Raw genomic sequence first — 18,394 nt, 5'->3', positions numbered from 1 at the left:
ATGAGGACTTGCCTCATTCTCAAAGCCTTTTTCCAAATCTTTGTCAAGCTATTAATATCATACACAAACATCTTACATAGATTTATCTGTTGTTGCAAATGTTTCATTTCCCCTCATTTGATGAACTGTTATAGATTCCATGAGGAAATTTGTCAATATCTATAAACATGAGTCACATTCTTGGTAAATTGTGTTCAAACAGTATATTTCCCCTAAATATTTAACAGTTAGGCTGTTTTAAAGTAAGAAAAGGAAATCAGGAGCTACACCCTTTTGCCATCCAAACTAGGGATGAATTAAAACAATTAGGCTTAGCAATGAAAGGATATCATACCCTTTTAGCTTGGCAAGTATATGAAACATCATGAGTTGATGGGCAGATACATTATTTTAGTTTCTCAACAGATGTACAGTACAGTTCTTTATCACTCATTTTTAGTCTTTTCTATTCATCTTAAAATGTGCTGCAAAAGTTCCTTATATTATTTTAGGAGCTTTTACAAAGTGAATGCTATTTCTATTTCTCTGATTTTGAGGTTAAAAATGTTGTTGAGTTTTGAAGTTTTATAGTCCTTTTATCATAATTAGTATCTTCCTCCTTAGTCCTCCAAGAGGGCCTTTATAATAATGGGCTTTGGCCTTTGCACTACAACCCCCAAAAGACAGACAGATTGCTTGAGATAACCTCCTGAAATTCTTTGCAGTGTTATTTAACACCATAAAGGACTACGATGTATCTGTTTTGGGAAGATTCAGACAGAGGGGCAAGGTTAAAGAGGGAGGAGGTCTCAAGTTGTAGGAGTTAGGAGACTTAAGTAGAAACATAAATGCCTTTTTCCTTACTTATAGACCATGGGTTAGGAATCTTAAAGTAAGATGGAAAAAATCTCCCGGATGGAAAAACTACATAAAAACCTAAAGAATAGCTGACAATATGATTCTTCTTTATTTAAAAATATGTTTCTCATTGGAATCAAAGAATTTGAAGTGAATTTATTTTTGTTTGCCATTCCATTCATGTCATATAGTCCTTTTCTTTTGAAAACTGGAATTTAATGTTTGTAGAACATTCTTTAATGGTCTATTTGATAAAGTACATGAGAAAAAAATCAAAATACTGGATGAATAAGTACTTTTTAAATGCCAATTGGAAAGTGGGGGAAAAAAAATCTCAGGTCTCTGTTTTGCCTTTCTTAAGGAAAATAACAATTATTATGGGTTATGAATTTTAACTGACCCAAAGTCATAGATACATCTGTGCTAAATAAGAACAAGCATGAACACAAAAGCTAATTCTTTGTGATTATAAATACCTCAAATATAATACTAAGAACTTCAACTGGCTTTTGAGTTTAAGGTTCTCACACTTACTGTGTCCAAGCATAACAGAAATCACAAGACTGTATGCTGGTTACTGCTGGTTATCCATGTTGAAGTATGAAACTGTTTAAAGCATTTTTCTTATAAATTAAATTACAAGTCTTTGTCTGGTTAGTATCATAGCCAAGTTTTAAGTTTATCATTTGATTTTCAAGAGAATCTGAGGACACTGGTTAAACATACTACTTTTATGCCAGTACTCTGTGCAACCAGATGAACTAGGGGCAAAAACAGAGGAAGAGTGTGGTTTTGTAGGCTGCACAATGCCACAAGCTATGTATGTACAGTAAACATATATACCAATAGATAATTACAATCTTACCATGAGAAAATTTTAAAAACTCAATGAGCCTTCATTTCCCATTATTATATGTACATTTTACAAGATACAGTTAGTTTCTTCCATATTGACAAAAAAGAAGAAGAAAAAAGAAAGAAAATACATTAGACAAATTCAAATGTAGTTTAAAAAGGCTTCATCAGACCATATGTGCAGACACTTGAGATGATGACAGAGTTAAGCTTCCTAGGGTCCGAGAGTCAAAGAAATTCTGCTGACCCCCACTGCTAAGCAAGTGCACTCCTTCCACAGGGGGCAACATCTGCCGATCGGTCATGGTTCCACTCGGTGAGGACCCCAAGAAACTTCCTTGGGAAGAAACAATTTTCTCAGGACTGGCAGCCAGTTTGGGGGATGTGGAAAAGTTATATCCATATAAGGCACAGGGGCTGTGTAACCTGAACGTGTTATAGGAACCCTGATGGGTCTGGTTAGTAGCAAAGGCGTTGCTGGATGGTGAAGGCATGATATACTGGAGCTGGGGGGACATCCCCGAAATCTGCATGGACAAACTGGTCTGTGGGCAGCTGAAAGTGTCCCCATCATTTCCACCCATGGACATGTTCACAGAGGCACTGCTGCTTACACCCACGTAGGAGGGAGTCCTGGGTGGAGCAAAGGTCTCACTCGTCTGGCTGGTGAGCCTGTTGTAGGTCTCGGCCAAGGATGTGCTGTACCGGTTGAGGGCCAGGCCTGATCGGGCACAGGCAGAGTAGTCAGCTGGGGACAGACTACACAGCTGGCTGGTATTGGGCCCCAGATGGAAGGCAGGGGAGGAGCAAGGGGAGCCAGACAAAAGATGAGGGTGGGGGGCAGGAACACCATTCCCTGAATTTTGGAGTAAGGTGGAAGAACTTGCATTTCCTACAAAAAAAAAAAAAAAGCTGAAATGAGTAAAGACTCATTTGTTCTTTCAATTTTGTAAACACATGCTAGACATAGTTGATCACAAGGGGGGTTATAAAGAGGAAAAGAGATGGCCTTGGTTGTCAAAAAATTTTCAATTTAATTGAATTCAGACTGAAGTAATTAAACACAGATCATCTCAATATTTTAAAATGATCTTACCAGAGGATGAAATATTTTTTTATTGCAGAAAATATTAAGACACTACCACAAAAATTTTCAACCTCATTTAGCTTTCTCATTTACTCTAGTAAGCATTACTAATACTGACTTTACCAGCAATGTTATAAAATATAAGTTTTGTCTTACTCCATACCTTGTTCCAAAAGAGTAACCATCACCTCTCTTTTACCATCTTTTTACCTTTGCCCTCAGCAAAGCTCACTCTAGATGAATATATTTTCTTACAAGAAAAGAGAAGCAACTCAAAGGAAAAAGTCAAACTGCTCAGAGCTACACCCAGCCTCAAACATGTCTGCAGTTTGCCACTAAAAGCTTATGAGGGTGCTTTGGCAGGTCTATTGCAATAAGCTAATAGTCTCATACTTCAAAAATCTCACTTCTTACCAGAAAATACATGCTAACCTAAGAGTGGAGGTCCAAAAAATAAACAGTCCTATGAAACCTAGAAAGGGTGGTTAACCCTGCATCCAATCAATAACAAGGATGGTGGCTGACTCCCCCTCTCTGGATTTGCTGCCAGATTGATGACTGTAAACTTGACAGAAATTAAGGGGAAAAAGAGAATTCCAAAAGGCTGCAAAGGCTATAAAACCTTCATTGCTTTAGCAACCATGTTTTATATAGCTTCTCAAAATAATCTAAAAGCCCAGTCAACCAATGATAATCATCTAAAACCCAGTATACTCGGTTCTCACTGGAGAACTGGGCAGGACCATGAGTAAAAAGCCTGACTGCAGGTGTGGGCTAAAAGCCCTCTCGGCTGAGCAAACTGGAGAGAAGGAAGGTATCATTCAGTTCCTTGCAGCTCCCTCTGAGGAAACACATGACCTGGATTTGTGGGAAATGTTTGGAGCTGTGTCCAGAGGAATGTGCCTGACCTCATCAGAAACCCCACAGGAGAACCTTCCCTAGAAGCCATTCTGCTGAAGGAAGTGAAGAAATCAGCTAGCAAGAAAATATGAAGTGGGACCAGCATGAGTAATTTCTTGTGAAGTGCCCCCACATCAGAGCCCATCTCTAAATTTAATAAGAGATTTAAGGGGGAAGTAATATAATACATTTTGTTAAAAAAGTTGCTGTCAAGTTGACTCCCACTCATGGTGGTCTCATGTGTGTCAGAGTAAAACTGTGCTCTAGAGGGTATTTTATGACTGATTTTTTGGAAGTAGATTGCCAGGCACTTCTTCTGAGGTGCCTCTGGGTGGATTTGAACATCCAACCTTTCGGTTAGCAGCTGAGTGAATTAACCATTTGTGCCACCCAGAGATCCCAATGAAACATATAAAACATCCAAGATTTAACCTATGACCATGACAGCTTTTTCCTGGAGCTTCTCTATACCCACTGAGAAAACAGATAGATTCTATAGCAGGATAATGTTGGTAGCGAAGTTGTCATTATATATATAAATAGTAACGTGCATATTTTTGCAGCGCCTGAGCCCTTGTAACAGAGTAGTTTAAGCACTCGGCTACTAACCAAAGGCAGCTCTGGTGGCGTAGTGCCTAAGGCATTTGACTGCTAACCAGAAGGCTGGAGGTTCAAAGCCACCAGCCACTTTTAGGAAGGAAAACTGAGCAATCTACTTCCATAGAGATACCACCTCAGAAACCCAAGAGTAGGAACCAACTCAATGGCAGTGAGTTTGGGTTGTGTTTTTTTTTTTTTTTGGCTAACCAAGTGGTCTGTAGTTTGAACTCCCAGCTGCTCCATGAGAGAAAGATGTGGCAGTCTGCTTCTGTAAAGACTGACAGTGTAGGAAACCCTATAAGGCAGTTGTATTCTGTCCTACAAGGTCACTATGAGTTGAAATTGACTTGACAGCAATGGATTTGAGCTTCTAGGCAGGAACAATCTGAATCATTATCCAAGAGATTTTGATTTACCTTGTTTGGGGATTCCGGGGATATCTTCAAAGGTGAGAGTCCGTAGTGAGGGTCGCCAGAATGCATATGACTCCACCAAGGCTTCCAACCCCATTCTAAATGGACAGGTCAAGACAGGGGTGAACAAGAGCAATCTAGTCAGGAGAAGTTGGTGCTTTATATTGTTCATGGGTAATAAGCATCTCAGAAAACAATACTGCTGTTGGCAGTAAACCCACACAAGCACGTACACTGCCAGATCAGGAGCTTGCAACAGGTAGAAAAAGTACTTCTGAGATGTGCAACCAACCATTCTGTCACCAGGAACAGTAGAGGCTGGAACCTACCCAAGATGTCCTGTCAACATCCTCAGAAAACTGAGACAACCTTGAAAGATTAAACGTTGTCCTCTTTGGCCAAGGAGCTGAAGGGAAGGCTGTTCATCTTAGCTGCTGTGAGTCCAAGGTTCTGCTGTGGTCTGGAAGGTACTTTCTCTCCCTGCCGTATTATTTCTCCCTTCAGTGAGGAAGGTTTTGCCACAAAAGCTGCCCCTGTAAACCCACCTCTTTTCTATGAGGCATTTCTGCCCCATCATTTGCTGCCTTGGCATCCAGGCAAGGATGGAGGAATTTCCAGGCAAGAAATCAGAGGAGCACTCATCCAAAGTAAACTGACTTCTCTCTCAGGCACCACTTCCACCATGCCCAGTGCAGCCCAGCTAGGCTCCCCCTCTAGCAACAGGAGGCCCAGGAGGGGGCAGCACTGGTTTCTCAGCCCACTGTGCAGGAGGATAGAAAGACAGTGATCTTACAAAGCCCACATGGTATATAGACCCAGCATCAGCATCAGAAATAAAGCTCCTATATACACTTGATGAGTTAATATTTAACAAGACAGGATAAGTTGATTATAGGCTAGTTATATGATTTGTGTATATTTTAAAATGCTGGGCAGGAGGGCAACCACTAATTTAAGATGGTTTTACCTACATAAATCACCTATCCTGGGTGATTCAGTCTTCCCCTCTTCTTGGTTTTGACAATGAGGCCCTTCAGTCTACTCTCCTACACCGTCAATGGGAAAGTAGATGTCTTGGGTAGGTTTCAGCCTCTACTGTTTCTGTGACAGAATGGCTGGTTGCACATCTCAGGGGTACTTTTTCTACCTGTCACAAGCTCCTGACCTGGCAATGTATGTGTTTGTGTGTCTCAACACCTGAGACCTCACCACTCTTGCCTCAACCACTACAGCCCTGAGCAATTGTTAATCTAGATATCATTGTGCTTTTCATGAAACATATAGCACCCATACAGGAAGTGCCTGCTTCCTAGAGTGTCAAATAATAGTCAGCCATCCTTTCACGATTGTTAAATACTCTGAGAGACTGTCTTTAATGGTTTAGGCCCAAGATGCCTTCCACTCTGGATTTCCTGCATCCCCAATTCATGATGAACTATGAACTAAGAGTAAAGAAACTACCCAAAAGAAGCACACCACCCACACAACATGCTGAAAGCTCTCTAAACCTTCCTAGTGAGTGATTTGTATAGCTGAAACCATCTCACACTATTTGCCCTTCAGTTGCAAGGTTTTACGTACAGAACTTGCTTCCTTAGAACAGCGGAGCTTAGTCTCCATGAATTTGTTGATTTCTGTCATCATTCCCAGTGATAGGAGACAGCTCTGTGTATGTGTAGAAGGGAAGGGTGTGTACATGCATGTGCTTTCATGAACGAACAACATCACCTTGTGAATGCACACATGAATCTGACTCATCTCTTAAGTCACAGATGGTTGGGGAGAATGCACTCTGAGAGCACTTCAAGGAAATGGCATTGGCCCTACACAGGTGCCAGTACTGGCCTGTCGAAGGCGAAAGCAGAACACAGAGTAGACCCATATATTGCTTACCTAGGCTATATTGGGAATGAAGGACAGATTCCAGCTCTAGATCTTATCAACGTACAACAAAGAGAGGGTTATTCAGAGGTAAGAGCCCTAGACTGGGTAGGGACAATGGGCCATATAGCTACTCAATATTACTCTCTGTGTGACCTTAAGTAAATTTCCTAACTTCAGTTGCCTGTAAAGTAAGGATTAGATTTCAAAATTTATGAAGCTTTAAAGTTGTTTCATAATAAGCAATTTCTTCCAAATTAGACATGTCATTTGTGACCAAACTACAGGACAAATCCTGTAGTTTGGAAATATTTTTATAAATATTTAATAGAAAAAATAAAAACATTTTTTATATTTTAATATTTTATATTAAAAATAGAAATATTTTTTATAAATCAAAATATTGATTTCTGGGCAGTTTTGCAAGCCTGGTCAGTCCCAATATCCCACGTGGCTGTGGACTGCATTTAATACTGGACTAATGAATGCTGGGTGTAGTTTAGGAGATTACCCTACACATCAGCTTATATTAATTCTAAAGTTGATGACTTTCTAGAAGCATACTTTTTTAAAAAAAATTAATGCTATAGAATGTTAAGACATGGCTTTATATAAAACTGCTTTTCATTATCACATAGGTGATTTTTCAGTAATTGTAGTTTTAAACATTAAACATACTAAAATGGTCATGGAGTGGTCCTGAAGGGAGTTTAGTAGAAGGTATTTAATGAGCATCCACTGGACTTAGATTTTTTTAAATATAACAATGAACACTACTGCATTCTTTGCTTTAGCAGCATTTACTTCAATACAAATCCACAGACCAGATTCTTGGAGAGAGGTTAGTGATCATCACAAACATAGAGGTCTAAGCTTTAAAGAGATGCTCTGAAGGTGATATATGTACAAGGGATCTGATTTGCAGTTAGTGGTATTTTTCCTGAGGCTGATGTTTCACGCTACAAGTTCCAGAAAGGATTTCACATATTTTGCAGGAAACAGTTATAAAATATTTATTAGCTGAATCTGGACTTTTTAAAAAAAGCTTTCATTTTCTCCAGTAATGGAGACTTTTCCTGTCTAGTTAAAGAAAAGATAAAAGGCACCTCCTGCAGGAGTGTAGCCAAGGCGATAATTTATACAAGATGCCTTTGAACAATTTCCACATTTTATCACCACCCTAATTTATGCTATCAAATGGTCAAGTTTATTTAGTAAAATGGTTAAGTTTTTCCTGAAGTATTTAAAGAGAAGAAATTTTTGTACCTTCCTGAGTAAAAAAATTTTATAGGGTCAAATCTAAGTCCTAACTGAAGAATGAAACTATTCTCAGCATATAAATTCTCTTTCACATAGCAAATGTCTTACAGGAGAGCTTTTAAGGGCTGAAGCTACTGATTCCTATAAAATAGGCTGTGGAGCTGTAAATAGCCAGAAAGAATTAATTTTTTTTTTTAAGAGCTTGTTTTACATTCAACGTTACATGTTCATTTAGTTTCATTCCCCATTTACCATGTCCAACCCTAACCCAGTCTCCTCTCCTCCCTACCCTGTAACCCTCCCCCTGTGCCCCTCATATTTATGCACTCCTGTTTGTCCTGCATTTCCTCAGTTTGAATATTGGTCCTCTGGTGTCCCATGGTCTATTGCTCTAATAGATGTGTTACCATAGAGTATGTGAGTGTGTCATCCTGGGTTAAGTGGTCTGTGAGTACATCTTGTTAACTATTGGTCTGACAGCCAGCCCCTGGGGGTGTGTTTTATTCCAGGCACAGAATGTATTCCAAGGCCATAGTACTGGGGCTCTCACCAGATTTCATCTGACCAGTAATTCTAGTCATTATTGAGTTTTGAGTTTTTGGATTTTGTTCCACAATTTTCCTACCACTCTATCCAGTATCTCCAGATTTGATTCTTTCCTGAGTGGTAGGCATTGGTAGCTGGACACCATCTAGTTCATCTGGTCTCAAAGGCCATTGTGTCCTATGGCTGACTGCTTCCAAATGCTCTTGTATTTGTTTTTGTGGGTTTTTTTTTTTTTTTTTTTTGCATTCTTTTTCACTTCTGACACTAGGAGACCATTAGCTGCATCTTAGATGGCTGCTTGAAACCTTTTAAGACCCCAGTAGCTACTCACCAATGTAGGATGTGGAGCAAGGCTTTTATGTATTCTGTTGTGCCAATTGAGTCTGGTGTCCCCCAGTATTATGGTCCTGAGACAGTAGATCTATTGGATCTCTCTCCCATAGTGTTGGGATGTCTGTGAGGGATTACTCTGTGTCTGTCTTCTATTGCTTCTGTAAGGACTGCAGGTATTTTGTATCACTGGTGCCTGTGCAAGATTAGCCTCAGCTGAATCTACCCTTGGTCTAGAGTATACTTCTGTTCACTGACCTCCGTCTGATCATCTCAGGTGTTTATGAGTTTATCTGTAGCCTGGTGTTTGGTGTTCATGGTAATGCAGTATTGTGGACACATTGATTGGTATTAGCATTCTGTTGTCTATCTCTTATGTGCACAATTCAGTGTCTTCTCATTTCCTAATGTTATCATTGTGGTCACAGATCCCAGAAAGGGATAATTTTTAATTAAAGAAAATTGTTTTACACAGTTTAAACAATCACAATTCTATGTTTATCTTGTCCTGCTCAATTTGCTTATTTCACATAGAAAGAAAAATGAAAATGTGTTTTAAAAAGCAATAGCAATAGCACAACAAAACAAGATATACAAAAGAATATGCTGAACTCTCTTTCCATGGCTTCCTTCTCAAATAATATATGAAAAAAATAATCACCCTTCCCCCACCAGCCTCCAACAGTACTATGCCCTTCACCAAGTCTTACATATAATTTAGGCTCTTTTTACTTCTTCTTAAGAAAATAATAGATAAATTATAAATGTTTAAAGTTGACTAAATTCTCTCTTCTCCATATCAGCATCTTTTGCATTTATCAATGGAAAATATTAAAATCACGCTTTGAAAAAAAAATAGTGGCTTGTAGCTATGCATTCCAAAGTGACCATGGAATAGCTTATCTATAATAAACAGGAAAAAAATGTGAAACTATTTATTTCAGTCACAAGAAGCTTATGTATAGGCTCAACAGGCTTTTCCTGTACCAAGATACTATTTACATATCTGGAGCAAAATTAAAATCTCTCATTTTAGTAAAAGTTAAAAAGTATTAAACCTGAATTAATTATTTTCTATATGTCCATTAAAAACTTTAAAAGTTTTAGAGTCAGGTGAAAGATATCAGCAAGCACCATGGATGCTTTGTCTGCATATTCCCAAAACAGCCAAAGGGAAAAAAAAATTCATATCAAAACTAACATTTTGATCTTACCACACCAAACAATAATCTTAATAGAGTATTTTCACCAACATCACTGATTTTTGTCATTGACCAAGTTTAAATAACAAAATTTCTTTTCATTGTGCCAGCATAACTAAAATTCTTCTCACAACCTTTTTATGTATCTACTATCTCACTTCTCTTGTATAAAATTCATTCCCTATTATCTACCAAAAGTATGCTCATAAAAGTATTTTTAATTTGTTACTTCAAAAATGAAGTGAAAGCAATGCAAGACTCTTAAATGGATAAGTACAATTCTGCTTAACCCATAACTTTAAATATGCTCCATCAAAGTATTCATCAAGTTAAAAAAGAAGTCATTTTCAAAGTTCCCTTCAGTCACCCTCAATAGTGACTATCTCAAGTACTAAGTTATGGTTTGATTTACACTCAATTTTCAGAAACTCCTCTAAAAAGTGAAGTAAACCAGAGCTAGTATAACAAAAGCCAAGCAGTTTACAAATGCAAAGTTTGTCTTCATTTTGAAACACGTCTAAAATAACATAGAATAATTTCAATACAGCAGACAGTATGTATTAAGAATACATCCAAACCTTCCTATGGAGTGAAGAATTTCCAAGAGAAACCCTGCTATTGGTCAGTCTTGTGGATCTATTGCACTAAATAGAAGGCTAGTCTGCTCTCAACAGGTCATTGATATGTTGTGCTTTAATTACCATTTGCTTGGTGTTTAACTGATGCCTTTGAATATGGGGATGAAACCAAGTCTCTGCAAGCATTGTGAACGCATTCTGAGAAAAGGACTGCTGTCTACACCTACTCTGCCAAATTACCTACCTAGCTGAAAGAACTAAAAATCTGGACTACCCTCTGACTGTTGTCTCTTTAAAATTTGAAAATGAAACTGTCTGTAAAATGAGATAATTCGTGATTTTGACTTCATATACACACAGCCTGTTGGTAACAAATTTCAAAGAATATTAGAATAGCATCTAGACTAAATAAAATAGTAACAAAATCACTTAAATACTTCTTTCTAAAAGCAAAGTGCTTTTAAAAACTTTTAGCCCAAATTCTTACCTGAAAAAGGCATTTGGAGAACATTAGTTTGTTATTTTGTTTGTTTGTTTGTTTGGTCTCTTATTAATCACTGTTACTAGTCATGGTTATTTTAGAAAATGTTGCACCGAACTGTAGAATCATATCAATAAATCCAAAAAGAATTTTGACACACAGACTAGGTGATCTGCTTTTTGATAAAAGTAATAGAGTAGAATTCATTATGGTAGCTCTCCCACTTAGTATAAACAACATAAAGCAGACATAGAAAAAATAAACAAGTGTGTGGCTGTCAGAGAAGCCAAGATAAATTTGGAAACTAAAGAACATCAGCTCTTTGGCAATCGGGAGTAGTTTCATATTCTAGTTGGAAATATGAGGAAACAAGAAAGCCTATCATACTCAGAAGACAGAATCAATAGACAGTTGCGTCACTAAGCAAATTCTAAACCATTGTCAGATGCATAGAGGATACAGACTTGGGATATTGAGTCCCCTGGGGCTGTGAGGGCAGGTTTTCCCAAACCTCCTTCAGAAGCAGCATGAAGGGTACGGTACATTCGAGAACTTCTATTTTCACCCTAGTATCACACATGAGAGTTCACCTTAAGAAAGGGCAGGCCACAACATTACACCCAAAAGCAAGTTACTTCCAAAACTCAATGGTATTAATAAATTTAAATCCTCAAAAGAAATTATTTCAATACCATGTTAGTAAATTTAGCTGATTACTTTGTAATTAAAAATTCACTATAAGACATAAGATAGGTTCATCACAGCCAGAATATTCTATACTAAGATTTACCTGTTACGCCCAGAGTCTCGGAAGCCTTTCGCAAATGGATTTCTATCAATCTTCAGGCGAGTAATCTGCAGAGTACAAAAAAATTACATCAAATTTTATATAAATGCCAAATAATTTTATGATGGACAGAAATTTTTGCAGAAATACAAACTATTACACAGTTAACTACTGAAGGATTCAATTTCATTTCTCTTTCTAATCCTCCAGGTATTATAATATCCTAGAAGAAAAGCTAAAAGAAAATTTTAGAAATCATGTAGAACATTCATCTGCTATGACAAAGACACTCCCCACCCCTGTTCAATCTCTGTAAATAGATAAAAGTTCACTTTGCTTTTAAGATCGCTAGAGAAGAAGATTCCGATCTTCTTGGTATCTTGCCCAGTGTTTGACAATCCTCTCTAAACTGAAGTTCCTCCCTCTAACTCTGTGATGTGGTTTAATCCTGTTTCTCTTCCAACAGTGGTAATGAGGAACCCTAATAGCCACATTTATTTGACAACCAATTATATGCTTCCATGTTGTTAAGCTCCCTCCCACTCAGTTTTCTGTTCTTCGGATATGGCAATACATACTCCTTTAACTTTTCTGTCTCTCCTTTCATCATTTTTGTGGCTCTTCTCTGAAAGTGTTCTTTTTTCCTCTTTTATCTTTGGAGTCCTGACCTGGTCAGAGCACTATGGTAAATAGCTAACCAGAGGTAAACACTACTTGAAGTCTCTCATAGGACTGAATCTTGTATAAAGAGTAGTGAAAATAGTCATAACCAGTTTCTTGCTCACTAAGACTATAAGGTTTGGGGGGCAGATGTTTAGAAATATTTTAATGGCCTCCTTTTTCTTTTATTTTTTAGTAATACCATCTCGAAGGTGACACTAACAAACAATACCCCATCTGTTTCTTACCAGATCTCTATTTTGTCCAGTGGAATTTATAGCCTGTTTTACTAAGATGCTCATCATGATTTGCTTTCTACATTCCTTGGCTTAATGAAATCTACAACATTAATAAACATACTTCTGACTGCATCATCTTGACTAATGACAAAAATTCTACACCAAAGAAATATATCTTTGGAAACTCATGGGCAATCTCTCTACATTTTCCTCTATATTGTCCTGTGCACGCTCTCAGCCATCCTCCCATAAGATGTGCAACACATAAGACACATGTGCTCTATATATTTTCTAAGTATGCGGATAAAACTATATTATGAACGATACAATGAAAGGGTATTCTCTGGTCATTTCCGAATATTTTTAAATAGCATTTTTTTAAATAAAAAGAGTACCAAAATAAAAGAAGAGCATACAGATCTATATAATGATCCCTTGTCTGAAAAAAGATATATCTCAATTATTAGTATCTATTTTATTACTAGGATCACCACATTTGAGTACATATTACGTATGTTGTGCTAACAATTTTATGCATGTTATCTCATTCAACTTTTACAATAATGTATACAGGAGCCACTACCCCAGTTTTACTTCTTTTTCAAATTGAGGGTTAATTAAGGCTTAATTGAGATCCACTGTTACAAGCAGTAAAACTGGACTAGGACCCTGAGACTTTAGAACACATGCTGTTGACCACTAGGCCAAGCTACCTATCAATTTTCCACAAATTCTTAAGAAATTAAAAGGTGAATGTGATTACATTTTATCATTATCAATTTCCCTTCTTCTAATTTTTCCACCCTCTTCATCAACTTGTCAATGTTTGCTAATTGGTGAGTTAGTCACCAACTTGTACCAAAAGCTGCCTATATCTCTATCTCGCTTACACTATCACAGAAGCTCAGTGAAAATACACACATAACGCAGATAATTTGTCTCTGTGCACGAGCGAGGGAGAGAATGTATGACTATGGCACAGGAATGTGGGTTGTTAATAAGGTACTAAATGCCTCTGCTCTTTCTCCTCATGCATTCATTTTCTTCCTTAAAAAAAAAAAAAAGCTATTGCTGCCCCTAAATTTTCAAGAGTATTTTCCTAGCTATCTCTAATCCTTCGGTTCCCTCATCTTTCTGGTTTTAAAAGCTTATATAATAGTGTGGCAATTAAGCGTGAGAGGCCAGGGCAGCTTCAGCTGTGGTACTGGGCTGATGTCTCCACAATGAATAAGAGTTGATGACTCAGTCTCTCGGTCCTAAAGGAGAACATGCAGGACAGAGACCCAAGAGGCTTTAAAACAATAGAAACCACAACAGAAAATATAAAGCTTTAAAGTCTTAAAACCTGGATGTATATAAATGTAAAGAAAAGTGGGAGCCTAAAATAATTTTGCTAACTATTGAAATAAAAATTATAAAAATTTAAGGAAAACCTACCACGGGCCACACCAGCCTCAATTAATGTAGTTATTTGTTGTGAAAATGAGCCTGAATGGCATGATTAAATAATTGCCTGATTCCATTCTCCTTTGCATATGTAGGCACTACATTAAAGAATACATTTATTCCTTAAATCATTCCCAATGTTATGAAAAGCTACTCCAAAATTGCTGATTCCTCAGACTATATGCATATATATTGCCCTCAAATTAAAGAATATATTGAAAGGAGTAACCATTTTCGGATAGATACTAATATAACTATATCAGATTAATACCTCAAAATTTTTCTCATAAAACATGGGTGGCAGTTTTAAAATAAAATGAGCTGAAAAATCCTATACTCTGCACAATTCACATTTCTACATTTTACATTTCTATTTCCTAGGCAATAAACTCTAATTTTAAATATGACATTATGATTCAATATCTCAAAATGGAAAGTAATTGTCCAAATGAAACAGAAGTCAGTTGTGAGATGCATTCTCGTCTACAGAAGCCCTTACTAGAGTAGCCTTAGTTGGGGAATCATGGAGAAATAATTGTTATTACATTATAGATACCTTGGATGTCATATGTGGCAAATGCTTTACAATAACTCATAACTTTTAGAAACAGTGAAAAGGATAGTTAGCTTTCTATTTACACCTGATCTGAAAATCTAGAAAGATACCAATTCCGAGAACAGTACCTGCTGATTCTGATAGGCAGTGACCGTTGTAAAGACAGTTTCTGGAAAGGAGAATGCCTTCACTCCGTCTCCAGATGGAACAGGCTTAATGGGAGAAAGATCATCTCCACAGTCTTTCCGGATGACATGCACTCGCGGTTGGTATTTGTGCATAGAATGAAGAATAATCTATGTCAAGAAAAGAAAAGCCAATTTATCAGGAACTTCTGCCCAATCTTGACATTGTGACTAAATATTTAAAATGTAAAATAAATTATGGTGGGGAATTAAAATTTCCAAGGATGCACTAAATTTAATAAACTATATCAAAATTGGACAAAATTGGAGCAGGAGGTCAAAGAAGTCATCTGTAAAATGTGCATACAAAATATAAAGAAAATAATTACTGTGGTGAAATCCAATGTACAGTCATATGAATTCAACATCAAATTTTCTATCACTGAAAATACAACAATAAATTCAAAAATTTTTTTATTTATGAGTGGAATAGAACACTAAACTCAAACAAATGAACAATGAGATTGAAATGATATTTAAAGCCTACCACACCCTCTCCCTAAAATTATTAACTATTTGCACACCAGGTTTTCCTCAGAGGGCATGTTTCCTCCATTGGTGACTACTACACGACCACTCAAGGGAAAAGGGAGTTTTAAAGATACCTCAGCACAAAATGAACAAAGCAGAGGAAGACACTGGGGGGAGCACAAAACTTAAAGGCAACAAAGGCAAATACTATCTTGTGCACAATACTACAATAACAGTAATAACAATAATATATATTAGTGGATACATAGATAGACACTCAAGCTGAACGGGAATGGAAAGGTGAATAGGACTACTGAAAACAAACAAACTCAATGCCATTGAGTTGATGCCGACTCATACCGACCCCTTTGGGTTTCTGAGGTGATAAATCTTTATAGAAGTAGATTGCCCAGTCTTCCTTCCACACAGTGGCTGGTGAGTTTGAACCTCCAATTTTCTGGTTAGCAGTCAAATGCCTTAGGCAATATGCCACCAGAGCTCCTTGACTATGACTACACCCACAAATATGTATGGTTTGACAGAGGATATTTCTACATATGTATTTATATGTGCTGCAAATATATCTATGAATGTAGTAGAGCACACGGGGTAAACTTCTTAGCCATAATAAAATACCTTGAGGAAATGAGTCATTGGGTGTGTGGTATCAGGACCACAGTCTCAGGGGACATTAAAGCCAATTTGTATAACATAGTCCACAAAGACAATGTTCTTCATCCTCTTCTGATGAGTAGTGATTGGGTCTTAAAAGTTGTGAGTAACCACCTAAGGTGCAACTGTTGGTCTCTTCCAGTCCTCAGCAAAGAAAAGTGAAGAAAAATCAAAGGCACAAGAAAACAATTAGTCCAAAGGACTAATGGACTGGATGAACCTCAGCCTCCACAACCCAGAGACCAGCAGAACTAGCTACCATGGCTGACCTCAAAATAGGAGGTCTCTGAGAGAGTGGGAAAAAATTGTGGAACAAAACTCAAAAGCATAAAAAAAAAATAAATAAATAAGTCAGGCTTACTGGTAGAATCACCCAAGACTATGGCGCTTCGATACCCTTCAAACCTGGAACTGAAACCCCATGGCTTAACTTTCAGCTAAAGGACAGATAGGCCTATAAGGTGACCAGTTATATCAAGGAGGTACACACTCCTTAGAACAATCAACTGTATAAGATCAAAAGGTCAGCATTTGCCCAAGGATAAAGCTAAAAAGGCAGTAAGAGATAGGAAAGAGGGACAAAGGGAAAAGATAAACACAGGGAAGAAGTGGGAAGACTGCTGTTATATTGTGGCAATTGCAATGAATGTTCCAAAACAAAATGTATATGAATTGTTGAATGGAAAAGCAAGTGGCTCTGTAAAGTTTCACCCAAATCACACAAAAAAAAAAAAAAAAAGAAAGAAAGAAAGGAAAAGAAAAGACATCCAATCATCTGCCTCATGTGTCTGGGTAGATATATTTTGACTTGCAAAGCCTCTGGTTTCCCTGGAGAACTCAATGTCAGTGCCTCCATTACAAGGGTCCAAAACAGATGCCCAAGGATGGAAAAGCTAGTGCCCTCAGACTCTGCTTGGGGAATCTGACAATATGGTTCAACTACTTTAAAAATGTTTATAGCCTTTTACCCAATGATTTCTCTTCTGAGAATTTATCCTAATGAAATATTCCAAATTCAGAACAGCTTTTCATGCACAGAGATGGGCAATTAAAAAATGATCACAACATTATTTAAAGTAATTAAAATCTCTGTTAGCAGAGCAGTTAAGTAAATAAAAACACATCCACACAATTGGGTATAATATTATTCAGCCATTACTAATGGTGTTTACAAAATGTTTAATAACTTGGTAAAATGTTTCTATTTAAATGTTAAATTTTTAAAAAGGATAAAAATTCCTTATAAACTTATCACAACTACATAAAAATAGAATAAAAAGGGCCCACAAAGATATGAACTACGATCATCTTTGGGTGATAAGATTGTAGATCAATTTTTTTTTTCTCCTTTGTATGTTCTATGCTTTTACAATTGAAGGAGCGGGGTGAAGAAATAGCCTTATCCAGTGGGATTTTCTGTTTGCTGCTGGAATTCTATGTTCAGATATTATTTATTAATGAATTTAGTTAGCAAACCTATCTCTTTCCTGATATAGCCTTGAATTTAGGTTTTTAAGGTGTGATGAAATTGGAGGAGTCATCTTGGAAAAATACAGTGTCTAACCTACTTTATAATTTTCAGAATAGGGGTGGTTTTATAAGTGAACTTCAGAATCTCTGGTCAGCCCAGATTTAAATAGTCCCATACCTGGAGAGTGTCTTAGTTACCACAAGATGTCTTTACCCTCTAGTAGTAACCAGTGCTATAGTCAGGATTTTTGGTTTTGTTTTAGATTTTGTTTGTTGCTTGCTTGTTTTTATCCTGAAATTTTTACTAGAAGAAATACCTGGTTAGCAGGCCTCATGATCATGTCCCATCAGATCTGTTTATTGGAGAGGCAGTGTGAATATGAGGAAGAGACAGGAGGAGACAACAGCCCTCATCATCTCATAAATACACACGCACACACACACAGTGTAATCTGGCAATTTTTCTTTCTTTTCTTTCCAAGCCTAAAGAAAAGGCAGAATTTCACCACCCATGAGTAGCTTACAAAATCAATTTAGAAGATTGCAACTGAACATTTTTAAATATAGGCAGTTTCCAGGTTATGAATGTACAACTTATGGACAACTCCTACTTGCCATTAAATGTAGGGCTTTGAACAGGTTCTGTCATGGTCCACTGCAAAAAGGGCATGGAGGTGGCATCTTTTGACCTCCTCTGACTTCACAAGAGGAAGAGAGAATCACCATCAGCAGCCCAAGGCCTATTTCCATGAGACCAGACATAATGCCACCCTCCAGCCCTCCAGACTTTTACCAATTCTGATACCAACCATCCCTCCCATGGCACTCACTACTTCTCTCCTGGGTTTGATAATTCGTTTGAATGGCCACACAGAACTCACAGACAATACTCATGATTATGGGGTTTATTAGGGACATAACAGGCTACAATTCAGATT

At 37.3% G+C, this 18,394-nt stretch overlaps 1 protein-coding gene across 1 annotated transcript in view; it reads right to left on the bottom strand.

Annotated features, from left to right (window-relative positions):
* Positions 1 to 1,859: 1,859 nt before the first annotated feature.
* TBX18 (T-box transcription factor 18) overlaps positions 1,860 to 18,394 on the bottom strand; it is a 31,988-nt gene continuing 15,453 nt past the window's right edge. The window contains exons 5-8 of the mRNA XM_007951170.2: positions 14,787 to 14,954; positions 11,761 to 11,825; positions 4,696 to 4,790; positions 1,860 to 2,584 (exon numbers count right to left, since the gene is read on the bottom strand). Coding sequence (XP_007949361.1) covers positions 1,860 to 2,584; positions 4,696 to 4,790; positions 11,761 to 11,825; positions 14,787 to 14,954 — 1,053 coding nt within the window. The remainder of the gene's footprint in view (positions 2,585 to 4,695; positions 4,791 to 11,760; positions 11,826 to 14,786; positions 14,955 to 18,394) is intronic.

This window comes from Orycteropus afer, unplaced genomic scaffold, assembly GCF_000298275.1.
Source record: "Orycteropus afer afer isolate SDZICR_OR568_19922 unplaced genomic scaffold, OryAfe1.0 scaffold00011, whole genome shotgun sequence".
NCBI lineage: Eukaryota > Metazoa > Chordata > Mammalia > Tubulidentata > Orycteropodidae > Orycteropus > Orycteropus afer.
This window is presented reverse-complemented; position numbering and strand designations above follow the sequence as displayed.